Here is a 19,977-nt window from a genome sequence, read left to right as displayed (position 1 = left end):
AAACACTCTTGTTTTTGTGTTTTTTTATTTTTTAATATAAGCTGCTCTATGCTATATCAGTTTGAATTCGGCAATACTTAAAGACTATGTTCGCTTTGAGAAAAACCTTTATGGTATGTATTTTGAAATATGTTAATTTCATATGTACATATGGAAAAATTACTAAACGCTTTCATGCCGTAAATAAGTCCTTTGTGCTTTATATTTATTTTATGATAAATTGTTGTTGAAAGGGATGAAAAATTAGAAATTGTGATACCAGTTCATTTATTAACAATTTTTGTGGCTTTTTGTCCAATGTAATATAATATTTGTGGATTTTATTTATATGTAATGATGAATTGGTCACAATTATATAAGTTTTGGGTAATTTTTCCAGTCTGTTTTCATCTTTTTTTTTTTTTGTTAATGAAAATTCTCCTTCACGTTCCCATTATTATTGGCATTTTTTTATTAAATAAACGGCTTTGATATTTTTATAAAAAAAAGTATTTAAATAAATTAAGCATTTATGAAATGTGTAAATTTTATTACAGTATATATATATATATATATATATATATATAATATTTGATTTAGTTTTAATTTATGTAATTGTATTATTATACTCAAATTATTTGAGAAAGGAAATAGAATTTATTTTTTTATGATTACCATTAATGGATTAAGTGCGCGCGTGTGAATGGTTAATATACGTGGGTGTTTTAAAAAACTGTAGACACCCCGTCGTACCACACCTCTTGCGCCCTCTCCCCCGCCCTATCGTTGTCTTTCTATCTTGTCATGGAGTAGTACTACAACTTGTACTCGGTTTGGCCGTGGAATGCTGAGGTCAGGACAGGGGGACAAACGCGCGCGCGCACATACACATACATATAAGTTTAGTAGTATAGCTACGAGTTTAAGAAAGACGACTGGATCTTGTGTTGGCAGCCTACTAGTACAGCCTATGTTGCCTGCCCCTCATATCATCAACAGCTAAGCCGAGCGTCTCAGTGCACTTGTATTCTTTCTGTAGGTCGCATGCATAGCCTGTTGTGTATAACTTAGGCGATCTGGAAATCTGTTTTTTATTATATTATCTCAGGGTTTGATAGATTTTGTATAACGCTAATTCGATTCAAGCAACGAGGAGGAAGTCTGTTTTGCTGCACGATATTAACGCAAGTTTTGTAATCTCAACAGCTGATTGTTGGTTTATTCTTTTTTATTCTGTGTTCTTTGTAATTTTCTCTTAAAAATCTTTTTATATTTATTTTTCATTTCATTTTATTAATGTTTCAAACTATTAGCATACATTACTTTAATAGCATGCTTTCAAAATTATTGGAAAAATTATAAATGCTTATTTTATTTTTATATATAAAATAATAAAAACGTTCGTTTAAAAAAATAGTTTTTAATTTTAACATTTTTGTGTATGTAAGACTATAGAACTTTATTTAAATAATTTTTTTAGATTCTTGTGATAATTTTTAATTTATGTAATGCATTATGTATATCTTTTTAATTATAAAATTAGTTTTGGGCGTATTATTTTTCTAATTTTAATTTTATATATTACGTTTTCTGAATTTTTATACCACTTTTAACTATTTTTTTACTTTATTTTCTCTATATTTTTAATTAATGCAACTATATAGTTAAATTATATTAAAATATCCTCTATAGCATCTGATCTGCCTTTAATCTAGAAGGTATTGAGTTCGAATCCCGGTCAAAATAGACATTTACATTTTTTGCGTAATTCCACTTTATACAAGCTTGTTTTAAAGGGGCTTCTTGAATTATGCATCGATAAAAAATAAATTAAAAATTAAATAGTGAAAATACTAATTTTGTTCAGTCTCAAGTCAGCCATTTTCTAACAAATTTGGTGCTAATGAATGTTTTTAGTAATCGAAATGAAAAGATTTAAAATCTGTGTGTTGTTACCTTACATATACATAATTTCTTTAATATTTTTAAGTTAGATTTCACTGGCAGCCGTTAAGTTTTCTACTATATTAATTATCGATTTTTAAGTTATGATTATGTAACGTCATTCAGAGCGATTTATTTAGCGGGTTCTTTAAAAAAGCTGTTCCTTCGTAAAATAATGGTACAATTAATATTTTCATATTTTCTTGTTCTTATTCACAAATATTGACTTATTTTTGTGTATTCTTTTAAAATAATATTTTATAGTTTTTCTTTAACCCAGAAATAATTTTCTTTTAAATCTTATAGCCTCTTCTCTCTAATAATGTTCGGGCAAAAATTTATTGTCTTTATATTTATACTGTTATGACTAATTAATTTCAATAATAATAATTAAAATAATACTTTAAACGCCACCAGATGTTATGTACATTTATGGTGTGATTTGATATCTTGATAATATTCTTGTTTAAAGATTTAAAATCATGCGCTTGCTTTCTTTATTTTATTTGATTAATTATAATAGTTATGTATTTTTACTGTGAAACTTATACATTAATTTGAAATGAGTACGGTGAAAGTTTTTATGTTTATCGCTTAAAAAAATGAATTTGTCAACGTTTTATGTTAATGTAAAAATATGTACAGTACTTATTTGCTTGGCATAAATCCAAAATTAACATTCCCTTTTTTATTGCAATAATAGATATTTTTATAGTTGTTTTATAATTTTTTTTTTAATTTTGGTACATATGTTTTTTATTACATCACAGATTTCCTTAATTGGAAAACAGAAACTTTTTCTGGTTTTTTTCTTAAATAAGAATTTAGTTATGAAATGTATTTTTTTTTAGTTAAAAAAGGCTTATTATTACAAAGGTGAGTCAGTAAGGAAAGTTGGTTGTTGCGAATTCATTAATATAAATTATTACAGGAACTGGGTGGGATTTTTTCCAAGGTCAAAATCCTATATGTGGAAGCCTTTGTTACCGATATGTTTTATCTTTGTTATTAATCTTTATTCGGTTAAATTCTATTAATGGTAAACTAATTTTAATCGATTTAATTTTTTTTTTTATTATGAACTTAACACATAAATGACAGATGGGATAAAAGTTCTGTCTTAGGAAAAGGAGTTTTCGGTTTACATTTCTGTATCCCGTTCTAATTGTCTTTCTATGTTTTATAACTTAATACTATACGAGTAGTTAAATTTGTTTGCTGGTTTCATTCTGATCGGTTCAGTGTTTTAATTTAATATCGAAAGTTACTAGACAAAATTTTACTTCTAATAAGCCAAAAATATTTACTTATCTCCGAGTGTATGCTATTTAAAGATAATCCGACGTTTTAATTAGGATATATTAAGAAGTTTTGTTTTAGTCAATAAAATATCTGTTCTTCCTACAGACTTTCGTTATCGTTAATGTATAAAAATGACGTAAGCAAGTCGATTTTACAGATAGATTTAAAATCGTTAATGCCAAAGCCAGTAATTACATACGTTGCCATATTCTGTTAAACCTTCCTGAGATGGAAAAAAGGGATGGTTTAAAAAGATCATATTTACTAATCACGGAGGGAGAGTTTTTCAAGGAGTGCTGTGGCAGCACTCATTTACAACGGATGGGACAGCCATCGTAATTTCTTTCGATATCGGAGTATAAATGTCCAGGATTTAAAGGTTTTACTGATGTTAATCGGCTCATATAAATGGTGTTCCGTAAGAACGAAGATTTAAATCGTTTGCCGTTCGATACCGCAACTTCCTCATTTTCCATCGATTTATATAACAGTTAGTTATGGAGCGTTATAGCTAACATTGACGTGTTTATACGGTAAAAACGCATTAAAAGTACGTTGAATATTACGCAGAAACAGTTTTCGATCGACAAAATTTACATATCTACAAACTGTTTAGGGACTTTATTTTCGGGTGGAGGGGAACTGGACCTTTCTCTCTGTTTTTCTGTTTAGCCTCCGGAACCACCGTAAAGCATTACTTCGGAGTATGAATGAGGTTGATATGTATGAATGTAAATTAAGTATAGTCTGGTACAATCTCAGATCGACCATTCCTGAGACGTGAGGTTAATTGTAACCCGACCACCAACGGACACCGGTATCCGTAATCTAGTATTCAAATCCGTATAAAAGTAATTGCCTTTACTGATAACGAGTTAACCACTAGACCAGCACTTGTCCAGGTGGACAAAAGGACTGATAAAGGTTCGAAGAAACAGGTTCATTTGTAAAGATTAAATTGTCCAGGCGTCCTGATGATAGTTGGTTTCTTGAAAACATCTCGGTCATGAGAGAAAGTATCGATTTGATTCTAAGGTAATCGAACAACGTCGTTCACAATAATTTGTTATTCCGGAAGGCATTAATGTGCAGCTAATTCGAAAATTAAAAAAAAAAAAATTACAAGATTTAACTAAATTCAAAAACCCAAGCCGGGCAGGCCGTTTGAAGTGCCAAAAATTTGTCGATTGAATATTGGAAAACTAAGTGGATAACTGTAATTTTTCGAGGAAAATTATCTTTAGAGATGAGAGTACTTTCAGCTAGACGGGTGCTTTAAACAAACAAAATTTGCTAAGTAATTTATGAAAAGACGTTTCATTTCAACGAGCCTCTGTTAATTGAAATTTTGGGCTAGCGGGATAATTGGCCGTACTTTTCAGAAAATGATTCTGTACGGGAAATTCAGTAACAGTGAATGGCGAACCTTACTGCAACGATATTGAAGTTTTTTGTGGCTTCCACTAGATGTTAATATCTGAAAAATATGTGATTCCTGAAAGACGGGCGCAGTCGGTCATATTGTACTCTGAACAACTTGTTACAAGAAACCATTTCTTGTTCCCTTATCTCTAGCAGCAGGTACCATGCAGATCACTGTGGTCTCTTGATTTAAATCCATCCCACTTTTTTCTGGTTATTTGTAAAATCTCGTGTTGTGTAAAATTGAGCCTCAGTTAAGCAGAAAGATATTCAAAAATTTTGTCACGATAGAAAAAGTATGTCGGTAGATTTAAGGGGCTATTTGTTTGAAATTGTGTACGCCATAATTATTTGCAGTAATTGCACTTGATATTTGAAATTTAAAATCCTTTTTGGAACATCTTATTTGATGCAATAAAATGTATTTTTTTTAAGACTGGTTATACAGCCATCCAATAACTGGATCCGGTTTCATTAAGGTAAACCCTAATACATCTATGGAATTGTATGGCAGATGTTAGGTTGTAACCTACCTGAACGATAAACAATATGGCTAGACCCTTCCCGCTAGAGGATTATTCATGTTCATAAAAGATGTTAGGGGGTGGTAATTGTACTCTTGACTAGACTACCTTGGTATAGTATTTTGAGCAATTTAATTTAAATCTTATCACTGATGGGAACTAAAATAATTTTTACAACATTGTTAACAAATATTTTGTATTTTTTTGTAGGACATGAATTTAAATTGTAATTAAATCATAACTTTACTATAAATATAAAATACACTTTTTAATCTACAAAATTTTTAATTAAAAAAAATAATAAATGAATAAAAAATTTGCATATCAAATTGTAGAGAGGTAATATGCTAAAACAATTAATTTCTAGTAGAGAACAAGAATATATTTTAAAAAATAATCAATATTACATACAAAGAATGTAGTGTTTATTACAGTATTTAATATGTCCTCCTCGCTCTTTAATTATCATTTCAATTCTTTTAGGCATTGAATCTATAGTTTTTTATATATATTTCTTTTATTTCTTGATCGTGAAACTATACTTTTATCACAGCATGAATCATCTTCTCTTTGGTATAGCAGTCCATTTTTCTCAGTCTTTTCTTTACAAACGCCCGCATAGTTTCAATTTGGTTTCAGGGTTTTTTAATTCCCAGGCCAGTCCAAACACTGAATCCTTTTTTGAGAATTGAAAAGCCTAACTTTCTTTGATGAGTTTTTCTGGTAGACCCCTATTTTTCAATAATGGGATGTGCTTTTCACTGTTCATCATCCCAGAGATGGGTACTAAAGTTTTAGGTCCAAAGTAATTGAAGCATCTCCAAAATATCTTCTTTAAAGGATGCTTTACAATTTGTTTGATAAGTTTTGGCAAAATCTGTTCATCATCGCTTCTTTGCACATGTATTACCCTTACACTTTGAATTAGAAAATGACTCTTAGCAGATCTATTTTTTTCATTTAATAATGTTTTCATCTTTCTATTAACCGTAGAAAATATAATTTATTTCTGCTTATGTTGTTTAAGATAACTAACATTTCACTTTATTATTTTCTTACAACTAATTTTATTGCATGATTTTTTTCTTCATTCACTACTTATTAAATTTAATATTTTTTCCCTAATTAACAACTTTTATTTAATGAAATTATCAATTTGTGTGTTCTGTTAATATAGTGAGAAGTGATTTATTGTGTTTGTGACATTTTGGAGAACGGTTTTTAAAGGTGTTTATATTAAATAAAAAGTAATAAACTTGACAGTTGTTAAATCTACATATTTATTTTTTAATTGTTTTACTGATAAAAGTAATAAACATAAAATGAAGCCTCCAGGTGGTGAATGTCATGATCTCTTTGGAGCATCTTTCAGTGGTACACCGAGCCATTTGAGGCAAGAATATTTTCTTTAAGTAGTTTTGTATTTTCTTTGAAAATGTTTGTATATATGTGTAATATATATATAAAATTGATATTTTGTTTGTTTACTTCTATTATTATTTTAAACACAATAATAATTAAGGATCTTTGTGTAATATATTTAATAATTTATGTGTGTATATATATATATATATATATATATATATGTGTGTGTGTGTGTGTGTGTGTGTGTGTGTGCAGCCATGTTATTATTGAAGTGAAAAACTCTTAAGAATGTCCTGTGGTAGATGTATAAAATCAGGGCATCAGACTAGCTATGTACCATAATAGTTTTTGAGTACTGGTAAACAAAATGAAAAAATTGTAAGCAATTTTTAACCAAACTGAAGATCCTGAGGTGGTCATAAGGAATGACAGTACTGGATGAAATGTGTTAAAGGAACATTACAGAGTGTTTTTCCTCACATACATACTGATGGCTGGCCATATGACTTATTGGAGTCTGGGATGAAATAGAGAAAAAAGGCCACCAAACAGATGGAAGAAGGCTGAATGAATGTCCACAAAACATAAGGAAGAAGAAGAAATAGGAGATGTAAAATAAATATAAGTATTTGGGTAAAATTCCAGGACAAATAAGGAATAAAAAACTAGTTGACTAAAATATTCCCTGAATATATTCTACATATCTATAGGAATCAATTTGGAAAAATAAAAATTTCAACTGACGAAATAGAATGAAATTTGGAAACTGTATTTCTTCTTTTAACTAGGAAAAAATTTCAGTTTTGAGTGTTACTATAGACAAATTATTTAATAGTAATTAATGATTTTCAGATCTGGCTAGTGAAAATTTATGTTAAGGATAGAATTTTATAAGTGTTGCATATGTCAAATGTCATAACTCTGAAATAGTTGTGCAAGGTTTGTCATGAATCATTCATTAGTCATTCTCAAAAACAATATACAAGGTGTCTTCAAAAAGTAATGAGAATTTTGAAATTTCACGGGTTGTATTAGTTCGATTTTCGAGATTTTTTTCATTGTTGTATTGGTAACATGTCCTAAAAGTATCTGTACATTTTTAGCAATGTTGATGGTTAGTCTGTTGTCAGCTGTCAAAAGGATAACACATATTTTGGTATGGTCGGCAATTTTTTATTTGTATAAATAATGGATTGGAGAATTTGTATTAAATTTTGCTATAACAACTGAAATAAAGTGTAGAAATGTTTTTTAAAAAATGTTAAATACATTTGGTGAGTCTGCTGTGAGTAAACCAAGGGTTTACGAGTGGTGTAAGCATTAACAAGAAGGTTGGTTGTGAAGACTGTGAAAATGATGAGCTGCAGCACATCAACAACTGATGAAAACATGGAAAAAATGAAAGAAGTGATATTATGAATGATGGCCGAATCACAGTTGGAGAAGTCGCTGATGATGTTGGGATATCAGTTGGCTCATGCCATGAAATTTTTTCAGATGTGTTGGGTATGAAACGCGTGAAAGCAAAATTTGTTCCAAAATTGTTGAATTTTGGACAAAAACAGCGGCGAATGAAAAGTTGTTCAGGAGTTGCTAAATGAAGTCAAAAAAAAGAACTACTGAAATGTATAACACGTGATAAAACATGGGTTTACAGAGATGATGTTGAAACTAAGGCTCAATCATCCTAGTGGAGGCATTCTGGATTACCAAGGCTGAAAAAAGCTCATCAAGTAAGGTCAAATGTTCTTTGATTTTAGTGCATCATGAGTTCTTGCCACAAGGTCAAACGATCAGTAAGTAATATTACCTACAATTTCTTAACACAGTTTGCGTGAAGCAATCCGAAAAAACACCCAGATTTGTGGCGAATTCATGGCTTTTGCACCACGATAATATGCCTGCTCACACTTCATTGCTTGTTCATCAATTTTTAGCCAAAAACAACACTAACAGTACCTTAGCCACCATATTCACCAGACGTGGCCCCATGTGACTTTTTTTTAGTCCCAAAAATAAAGAGAACCTTAAAAGGCCATCATTTTACAAGTATAGATGATATTAAAAGTGAATAGCTGAAAAAGCTAAACGCTATTCTAAAGATCGAGTTCCAGAAGTGTTTTGGGATTTGGAAAAAGCACTCGCATAAGTTTATAATATCTAATGGGAACTATTTTAGAGGGGATAACATTAATGTAGACGAATAAATAAAATTCTTTCAAAAAAAACAAAAATTCTCATCGCTTTTTGAGCATACCTCTTATACCTCATTCGGTTTATATTAATCACACAGTAGTAAGAAGTACAACACCAACCAGGACAAATACTACAAAGCTACAAATTGTTGTACCCTTTTGTTATGAAGCAATTCATTACATATATTACTAACTTTGTCAGGAAAATAAATGTTAACTTTGACCATCCATCTGATTGAAAGTTTTATCAAATCATTTTTACTTCTATCGATGGTCAATGGATATTTTGAATCATACTTTCCGAAAAAATATTTTTTTATAGACATTCACATCACATGGTGATTTATGTACAGGAAAGGAGCTGAAATGATGAAGGATGTATATGATATTCTATATAAAAGTGATACCTCCATCCATTTTGCAAATTTTGTTACATGTAGTTAGTAAGATTAAAATATCCAAATTAAAAATAATTAAAATATTTTAAGTAAAATTCAAGTAGCTATTGTAACATTCTTGTAGCATAGAGGGTTGCGATTATCAGCCACCAATAAATAACAATAGATTGTAAGATTGTAATAAAATGGCACTTGACCAACTTATAATTTCAGTGATCTAATGGATGTGCAATCGAAATGCACATTCAGATTATTTTATACTCGGTTTGTGTAAACGATTCCCAATGGAAATGGTTTTTAATTATACGCTCCTTATTAATTTCATTTGTTATTTATAATTATTCTGTTTGGCTTTTTAAATAATCCATCAGTATTATGTTATACTGATGGAAGCACTCTTCACAGGATGTGGATTAAATGTAACATTCTGAAGTAATGACACATGTTATATATTTCAGTCCCAATATGTGCTGCTCTCTAAAAGATGTTGCTAAACTTACTCATCATTAAGAAATGCAGTTTATTATCTTACTTAATTTCGTATGGCACTATTAATTATTTTATTTCTAAATTTTATAATCAAATTTTATGTCTCATTGTTAAATTTTGTTAATTATGTTACTTCTCTCTCCTTTAAATTTAAATCATTGCTGATTCTATAGCATTAATTGATATTAACAGTATTGTTATTCTTTTTAATTATCATAGAATCTAATAATAAAAAATCATTAGAGACTGTAATTTTCATCAGCTTCATGTGTGACACTTTCATTTCCATGATTTTAGAATTCATAAAACATTATTTTGTATAATGTTTGGAAATATTAATTTTTTTCTTTTTAATAAGAAGAAGCCTCTTATTTATTAATTATTGTTGATTGTTGCTAAGGTAATGAACTTGAATAGAAAATGTGCATTATATTTTATGGTTTCATATTTTTTTTATTATTTGGTATTGTTATATTTTTTTTGACTAGATAATTTTTTATAGGCTGTGCTTCAATGAAATAAAAATTAAATTTGTATACTGTTGAATTCTATTAACTATGATTAAAAAATATAATACGGAACATAAAATATTTACAAACATACTGTTTCATAAAATCATTTAAATTTTAATATAGTAAAGGTAAAATCAAAATAAACATACTTAGAAGATCCATTTTGTAATTGAATAGGCACAGCCTTAATTATCATCAGGCATTATGGATCACAATGCGATCAGGTGACCAAAAATGTTTTTCTAAAATATATTTTAAGCGATAGTAAAGTATATATACTACCTGCATTAGGTTTTATTCCTGTAAAGAACTTATGTTGATAAAATCTATGAGGTTGAGCAAGAGTGAAGAAAGTATATGCTAAATTTATGTACCCTCATTAAGACTTAGCACTTTTGTTGTAGAATTGTTAAGCGTAAAATAAGTAATATAGATTCTGTTTTTATTCCTTTGAAGAAACAAATACATTTTATTGGCACAGAGAAAAGCAAATTTTTTTCAACTTTTCATTAATATGTACGTTTTTGTGTATTAATATTTCATGTAAGAAACAATTACGCCATGAAAAAAAAAACAAAGGATTTAATTTAAACATTTTTATTTTAATGTTAGATGTCATAACTTTTTGACATTTTAATTTTACTTGCCAGATTATGTCAGAACAACTTCACAAGAGCAGCTGCATTTAAGTACATTTTTTATTTTTGAAGATAGCCAATTTTCCTATTAAGTGTAGACAATATGGATAAAATGTAATATTTCACGACAGAAATAATTTTAGATGGTTTTAAACATGTAATCCATACAAGCTACACTAGTAAGTAAAGGAGTATGAAAAGTCCTTGGGCTGAATACAGTGAAGTCCATTTTTACAGTTGATTGTCAACTGTGTTTTTATAAATTCTTGATTACGTTAGTATATTATGCAGCTCAAAGAAGGTGCTTCTTCTCAAAACTGCTTCTTTTTTTGATTTCTCTGTTAAGCTTAGCACGGTATGTTTGTTACTTAGAGAATGATTATGCTGTTTCACCGGTGATTTGTGTCTTTAAGTTTGGTTACAATTGTTTTGGTTATGATGCCTCTTAAGATGTACTTTTAGTGAAAATAAGTTAACTGTGACTAAATTATTATGATTTACTTTTGCTGATTCTTAAGTTAACAACCATTTATTTAGTTATGAATATTCATTTTTTGATTTTTTTTTTTATAAAATATGTATTGTATAGATTGATATGTATGTTAGATTTTTCTCAGTGTTGTCATATGAATCAGTAGTTTTCATGTTAAATGACGTGATACATTATTTTATGAATATGTGAATAAATAAATGACAATGTTTATTCATTCGTAAAAGTTATTTTTAATTTCAATATTACAGTTTAGTATGGTTTGAATAACAGCTAGTTAAATATGTAAATTTCTGGTAATTAATATATAATGTCCATTACAAATAACACCATTTGTATGATTCATGAAACATAATTAAACTGTCATTATCATGATAAGGTTGTTACGCATTGTTTGAATGTATTTTGTGTGTGTAAAAACCGATCCAGTTAATCTATATTTGAGTGTCTCGCCAAAAAGCTGCTCTTTTTATTGAATGGGAGGGGGTATTAGGAGATGGCAATTTTATTTTGCCTAACCTTTAAATCCATTAGTTTACAGATTAAAAATTTCCATACAGAATTTGCCTTCACTTAAATACTATTTAATATGTAAATTTATTTTAAAAATTAATAAAAGTGTATTAAAAAATTATTGTTTTATTATTTGGCATAATAAAATAAAAATACATTCTCTCGCATTCTTTTTCACAAATTTTTCAATACATCTGTATCTAAATTTTTAACAGTTTATGATTTTAATTCAGTCGCATTTCTTTAGATTATTCTTTTTTAGAATATTTATATAAGAATATTTTTGTTATGTAGCACTTGTAAAAGTAAAAAAAAATAAAACAGTTTGTCTTTTTTAGTTTACTTTATCTTTTATTTTTGTTTGTTGTTCATATACTGTCTTTGAATAATGATTTCAACGTGTAAAATGTTTTAACATAATATTAATCAGAAACTTAGTTATCCAGTTCATAGATTTCTGGTAGAATCATATTTTTAAAGAAAGAAATTTTTTGATTAGTATGCTGTTTTCCTCAGATAAAAATCCTTATTTGTTTTTTGAATTAAGAACTGAGGTAGCAAGAATGAAGATTACTGTCATTTGGTAATGTCTGTATTAATCTAAACAAAAATGGGCTATGAAAATTTTTCTAGTTCCATTTTAGCACAATATAACAATTTTTTCCTAGCATAGAAAAAAAATTGAATTGCCTTGTCAATATTTTTTTTTTTTTAATTTATATTTAATTTGCATTAGTTAAATGACGTTAGTGATTAATAATATTAAAAATGATGCACTTCTTTTATAAAAATCTTGAATTAAGAGCTTAACATCAAAGTAACATATCGCCTGCCTGAGTGATTCCTGGGCACTAGGTGTAACATAACCTTTTAATGTACATGTTTGTTGTGCTGTTTAATCATTTCTAGACTACTTTTCTTATATACAATTAACATTTTTCCTTACAAATATACTGTGAGTCAGATACTAAAGCCACAGTTATTTGTTTTTGGAATATAAAATTATTTTCTTTAAAAATACATAAAGTTGAAAATCGTTTATTTTGATTTTTAAAAAAATTTAATTATGTAAATTTTTTGATAACTTAATCCTTATTCTGTTTTTGTACTCGTAATGTCTGGGTCGTTCAGAATTTTAATTTGTTTTCTTCATTTCTTTTCTTGTTAACAGAGTGTTGAAACCCCCTGGTGGCGGTAGCAGTGACATATTTGGAGTAAGCGGTGGAGAACAGACAACTTCTGAGCCTCGGAGAAATAAAATCCACCAATCCAGTAATCTGTTCCTAGGTGATGATGATGCTTCAAGCACTACGAGCAGTAAAGCTTCAAATAAACCCGGTAATGACTCATATCAACGTCTGTTTGGTGAAGTTGAAATACCTAAAACACCTTCTGCCAAGAATCGTATGAAGAGTAATATCATTTTGGATACCGTTGATAGCGGTATCGTTAATAATAATAAATCTAATAATAATATTACTAACGGAAATATAACACCTATGAGTAAATCATCTACTTCATCTATTAATGGAAATTCAATGAGAGGTAAGATACATATTAAATGGCCATTTGTCACAATTCGTTTGAAAACCAATTATAAAAATTTGTTGTTTATCCTTTTTCTATGCTAGTTTCAACTTCGAAATTATGTCAGTGTAAAACATTTAATTTAAAATATTATAAAACCTATTACTTGTAGCTTTTTCTTTTAAGTGTATACATATTTTAAGTAAATACATATTTAAATTACAAAAAGGTTTTATTCTAAAAAAAAAAATGCTAAAAAATAAGATTTAATTTTAATATAATGTTAACTGAACGTTAGTGAAAAATTGAATTATCTGTTGGGTGATTATTAATTTGTATATATATATATATATATGTAGTCATAGGGTGAGTGTAGTTGTGTTTTTAATACTACAGTTCTTATTAATTTATTTCTTATCATTATTCTGTTTAGGTTTTTAATTTTTTTGTTTATCTTTTTTCCCCTTATTTCACCAGTTTTAGATCGGAGCAACTTTTTTTAATTTTTCCATTTTTTTCTGCGTTGTCTTTTACATTTAAAATATCGTTCTTTCTTTATTTTAAGTTTGTAATGTAAAAGTGTCGTGTTAAAACTGTGTGTAATTTTTTTCTTGGTAACAACTTTTTCAGTTTTATCTTCATTTATTTTATTCGGTGAGTTCAGTAAAAGAAAAGTTCTATTGATTAAAAAATCTGACTACTGATTTCTGAGGGAAAAAATCTTAATTTTATTCTTTAATTAAGATCTTTCTCAGTGAATATGAAAATTTAATTATTTTCAACTCCTTTTAGTGACAACAATTTATTAATGTATTTTTAGCCTTAAAATTTGTTTCGATGTATAATCATAATTTTCAAGTTTAATTTTTCTGACTTTTAGGTACATGATTTTAATATTTTTGAGCACTTATATGTTTTATGATTATAATTTGTGACCTCATGTATGGCACTTAGATGTTTTCCTAACTTCTTATTATTCCTAATGGAATATTTGTTTAAATTGCAAAAGGTTTCATTCTAATAGTAAAAAAATGCATAAATAATAAAAATGTTTAATAACATTGTGAAAATTTGTCATTGCGTGTGTGTGTGTGTGTGTGTGTGTGTGTGTGTGTGTGTGTGTGTTTAGTACTGTAGTTTTCTAAACTTCTATTACATTATTTCTTCTAATTAGTAATAATTTATATGTGATTTTATTGAAATGTTTTTGTATTATTTTGTTAAATTATTTAAAGACTATGTCATTTCAAGACATGGAAAATTTTGTTGTCATTATTCATAAATGAATCCTGTATTACTTTGATTAGTTTATTCTTTTATATAAAGAGTTACAAAGTAATTATTATGAAGTTTATTGACCTTTTTATATATTAAAAAAAAGTGTTTCAGGTTCACGTTTATGGTAATTTGCCAAATCTACTTATTTTTTGCATCTGTTTTATAATATTGAGATGATATATCTGTATTGTAGAATAATTTACACTATTACATATAAATTTTCAGACCTTCATTTGAGAGGTGTGTTCATAATATACAACTGGTTGGTACATTTATTAAAAAAAAATGGAAGAAATATTTTTTATTTTACCTAATTGGTGCTTCAGCTTAATAGGAAAAGTAATTTAAAGTATAATATGTTGTTAGCAAGTAGTTTATTCAAAAATTAATTTCTTTAAGATAAGAAAATACATGTTCGAGAATCAGTATGAAGTTAAACGTCAAGAAACTAATGTGTATTGCAATTGTTAAATTGTCATAATTAGCAATTACATTTAAATTTATAAATATAAAATAAGTAAAAAAAAGGCCAATTTAGGCCAACGGTAGAAGCTTTGTTTTACAAGATGTACTGTAAGTTCACAGTGAGTGGTCAAAGCTGAGAAAAATGTGAATTTTTTTATTGATTTGTGTTTTCTGCCGATAAGATAACAATTGAAATGCACATTCAAAGTACTTGATTCTCGGTTTGTGTTAAACAATTCTTGATGGAAATGTTTTTGAATTTTTTGTTAGTTTTAATCGGTTGATTGTTGTATTTATTGCAATCATATTTGAAAATTAATGTTGTGTAAGTATGCACAAAAAAATAGGCACCTTATTGTATATTAAACTGTGTGCGCACTGTACTTACATTTGATATAAGCACCATCTTATCATTGAATCGTGTATTATGAATTAACGTATCAGATTTGATAAGTTCCTAAATAAATTTATAATGTAAAGTCGCAGTTGACAATTGTTTATTCACCACGGTATGGTGTATAAATCTCTGCCATCTTATCCAGAAATTAATTGATTGGTTCAATCATCACGTTTTTCATATGTAATAAGATCCATTTCTCTTAAAATAAAAAAAAATTAATTGGGTGACTGTTTATCGGGTGTGTCAGCCTATTGTATGCTGGTGTGATTAAATAAACCTTCTATTACGGAGATCAAAAAAGTGTAGAAATAACGAAAATTAGGTTACCAAAAATTATATAAAAAAATCCCGATGAAACATAACTAAACAAATAAGCAAAGTAAATGAATGTTTTTGATCAATTACATTTTTTGGTTAAAATTTGAATGCAAATTCAAAATTTTCTTACCTTTATTAAGGAAGAGAACAGTCAGAAGTTTTTCCTTATTTAATGTTTCTGTAACAACTACGATTATGTTAACAGATTAGCATCTTAATTTGAATTATTTCAAGAAACTTTTGTTAACTACTGTTAACTATGTGTTAACTCATATATTAAGGAATTTGGTCGTTTAGCACTTGGATAATTTTTATATACTTTTTTCCCTTGATTAAATGAATAAAATAATTCATATTTATAATTTTCATTTTAGATATGTTTAAATTGCATGAATTTTACTGCCTTGAAATATACTGGTTCAAGTTCTAATAAAAAATGTCCTTTTTTGACTTCAGTATTTTTCTTCTATAATTACAAGCAATGAAATTCTATTTTATTTAACTCTGCTAGTCATTATATAACTTCTTTTATCATTATTGCCTTTAAGTCAGTAACCATGCATTCAGATTTTTTATTGGGGTCCCTCAAACATACAATATCTGGAAATTGACTTAAATTTATTATTTTCATGACGTTTTGTATTTCACAAAAGCACATTTGACTTTTTTTTTTATATTTGTAAATATGATCTGATAAGATAAAAAGGATCTGTTTTACCTGGTAAATCTGTTTGACCTGTTTTTTTATCAGCAGATAAAAAAAAATCCCTGACTTTGTTCTTAAGCTTTTTCCACCAAACTACATAAACACAATGGATGCAGTAATTTGTCTTCAGGCACAGATCCAGTGAGCATCTGAATTCAGAAAGGGATGATATATTATCTTATAAAGGGGCCAAAAACAGTAACTCTGTACTCTGAGAAGTATTTCAAAGGCATCTTTGATCAAGAAGTGGTCAGTCCACAAGGTGTGTGTATATCTCAAGGTTTACCTTGATAAATCAATGAATCTACCCGATAGGAGCGACATATTGACCGGTTCAAATAAATTAGAGGAAAATATGCAAAAATTGATTTTTCCTAAAGATAGTCAAGAGCCACCTCGGAACAGGCTTCTATCTTGCTTAACAAGAATGTAATCTTAGATGAGAATTGTGGCATATGAGAGTGGATTATCAAAGTAATAATCTATTAATCACAAGGAAACAAGAACATTATAATGTTTTAAAAGTTTATTTGCTGTCAGTTGTTAATAAATATCAAAAAGTTCTTTCTGTGTGATGTTGAAACTATGTGATATATTATTCATTTAAAAAAAATTAACTGGTAAAGAATGAAAGTTTTCTGACCTGAATTTATCTTGCACACCTTGGATGGTGATACTTAACTTGTATGATTAAGAATGATTTTATAAATGAAATTTTAATTGTTTTGGATATTTTAAGTATATATTTAGATACTATTTGTATGTTATAAACTAATACAATTTTATTATTGTTATTCAGCTTTTTTATTTAAAAAAATAACATTTAAGATTTTCTTTCTTATACTTTGGTTTTCAAAATTTGTGACTTTTGGCGATTTGTATAAGATTTTTTTTTTCTTAATTTTGTATAATTATAATATTATATATTACTATGTTCACAGCACATCTTAACTGTTTTTGCCCTTACTTTAATAGGGCAAGAATATTTCTTGTAAGTTGGCATGAAATATAATATAAATATTGTGTAAAGTGCTATATAATTACTAATGAGCGTTAACATTTCAAATTAATGTGGTGTTAGTCTTATGATTATCCTTATGATTTTTAATGAAAAAAGAAACAGAAAAAACACAATTGTTAACCGATTAAACAAGAAGTTAAAATTTTTACAACTTATGCGAGAAGTCATTAACATTAATATAACCGAATAGCACTGATGAAAGGTTAAATCGTATTGAATTTAACACAGGCACAGGATAACCACTGGTGGCTTTATTTTGTTCACATTTATTCACTGAAGTAAACAGATGTTTTTATTTTTTGGTTATATTTCTTTTGGGTGCTTTATATTTACTACATACTTGCTTTTTGGTTTTCACTGCTTTTAATTTGTTTTTTGTTTAGTGGCTTTTACACATTAAATGCTTTTGTTTGTTAACTCTTGAGTTTTCATTAAATTAATTTACAACCAGTTAATACATTTTTTGAATAAATACATTTTAAAATTTCAGTAAAAGTAACTATTTAGTAAAACATTGTTTTGTTGTTTGTAAAATGTTTAAATGAATTTATTTTTAAAATCAAAATAGATAAAATCTAAATAACATTAAAATTCAAGAAACTTGTTAGTAAAATATTTTTTGTTTCTTCTAAAATTTTATTTTGTTTTTTTTTTTTTTAATTAAAAAAGATAAAATGTTGTAAAGGAAACAATTGTTAATTTTTTCATTTTACACTCAGGAAGATATTTTTCTATTGACCAGTTTCCTGTTGTTTATATTATTTAATCTTGTCTTTTTATTTTACATTATTTATTATTCTTACTTTTCCTTTATTTTTTCTCTTGATTTTTTGTTTATTTTTATTATTTTAACAATCACCTTTTCAATATTTTAGTAAAACCAATAATTGTTTGGTTTAGCCATGCATTTATTCCATAGGCTCTCTACATCCTTCACTTTCCGGATGCTACTGCTTGAGTTATTCCAGATGTTGTAAAATCATCATCTAATAAGGGATATAATTTACAAACTTGCTTAGATCCCAATTAATTAGTAATTGTTTTATTTGGTTATTATTTTGTGATGATTGATGGATATGATTTAGCATTTGCCTTATTATTTAGGAAATAATTCAAAGACTGACTGGGACTAATTTTATTTATTTTAACATTAACTTTTGTCACCATTCTGTTATAAAGCTTCTGATCAAGGTATCTTGATCTAATGATATAAATATTTAACTAGATTCTTTCTCTTGCTTCTTGCACTCCTGAATCAACAAAGCTTAACTTGAAACCTTTTCAGATAACATGTGAATTGGATAATTTTATCTTTCCATAAACTGTTAAAACATGTTTAACGGTTTATTCCTGTCTAATTTTTGGCTAACCAGTCCTGAAACAATGTAGATAATGTACATACTATATAATTTATTTTTTCAGTTGTAATCATTATTACCCGAAATATCTTTGTGTTTATGGTTCTTGTAATTCCTATTTGTTTTTATGTATTTGTATACATATATACAAATATATAATATACATATATACACATATATATGTATACATATATACACATATATATGTATGTATATTTTTTTAACAATGTGTCTGAAATTACAATTCTAAGATATATATATATATATATATATATATATATATATATATATATTCTTCTTAATTTTGCAGTTTTTCCCAAAAAACTGCATAGTTACATTTTTATTGTGAATTATATTTATAGTTAAAATTGTGTTAAAAGTTTAAACAAAGAAACATACTTTACAATTCCAAATAAAACATTTTATTTTTATTCATATATTTAATTTTAAAATTTCTCACATTTTATCATCTTAAATTGGCCTTTTCTTCACATACTATCTAAAAATAAAAAAGAGAAAAAAATTATCATGTTTGGTACAAATCACAGTTAAGTAATAACGTAACATTTTTATTTTAAAAGAGCTTTTGTGATTTAATATCTTCGCTATTCTTAACTGTATTCTTCTTCGCTATTAATTATTAATGTTTTTTCTTTTCTTAGTTTTAATTAATTTTTTGCTACTATATTTACTTGTATATTAACTATTGCTAATATTGTATTTTTATAACTCGCTTAGGTATTTTCTTAATTTTTTTGTCATATTTAATAATTTATTTGTTAATTTTGTCGCTAAAAGACTTGCCATGAATAGAATTAATATTATTTCATCATGCAATTGTTCAAACTTGTTTTTCACGACTTCATCATACAGAATGTAAAAAACTGCTCAAAATGGATTAAAAGGTTTTCCACCTTTTTTTATGAGACAAGAAAAAGAAAGCATATGTTTAAAATCACATGATTTAACATCAGTTAAAAGACTTTATTAGTTTTACTTTTCTATCTAGCACTATAGCTACAGAAGGGAGAGTATTGTAATTGCTCCAGTTTGGGCATATGTGGTTTTCACCGGATCTTGACTTTTTAGATCGAAGGAACCCAAAAAATCAGAAATTTTGCTGGATGTTAATG

General features: G+C 27.4%; 1 protein-coding gene across 5 annotated transcripts in view; it reads left to right on the top strand.

Moving 5' to 3' along the window:
• LOC142327296 (uncharacterized) overlaps window positions 1–19,977 on the top strand; it is a 491,921-nt gene that overhangs the window by 456,487 nt on the left and 15,457 nt on the right. For 2 of the 5 annotated variants that reach the window (XM_075370205.1, XM_075370204.1), the window contains exon 2: window positions 12,943–13,109. In XM_075370205.1, coding sequence (XP_075226320.1) covers window positions 12,943–13,109 — 167 coding nt within the window. Of the gene's footprint in view, window positions 1–944; window positions 1,192–6,348; window positions 6,565–12,942; window positions 13,110–19,977 lie in introns of those variants that run through there. The other 3 variants (XM_075370202.1, XM_075370200.1, XM_075370201.1) reach the window with 3 other exon arrangements.

The sequence above is a fragment of the Lycorma delicatula genome, chromosome 7 (genome assembly GCF_047948215.1).
Source record: "Lycorma delicatula isolate Av1 chromosome 7, ASM4794821v1, whole genome shotgun sequence".
Taxonomy (NCBI): Eukaryota; Metazoa; Arthropoda; class Insecta; order Hemiptera; family Fulgoridae; genus Lycorma; species Lycorma delicatula.
This window is presented reverse-complemented; position numbering and strand designations above follow the sequence as displayed.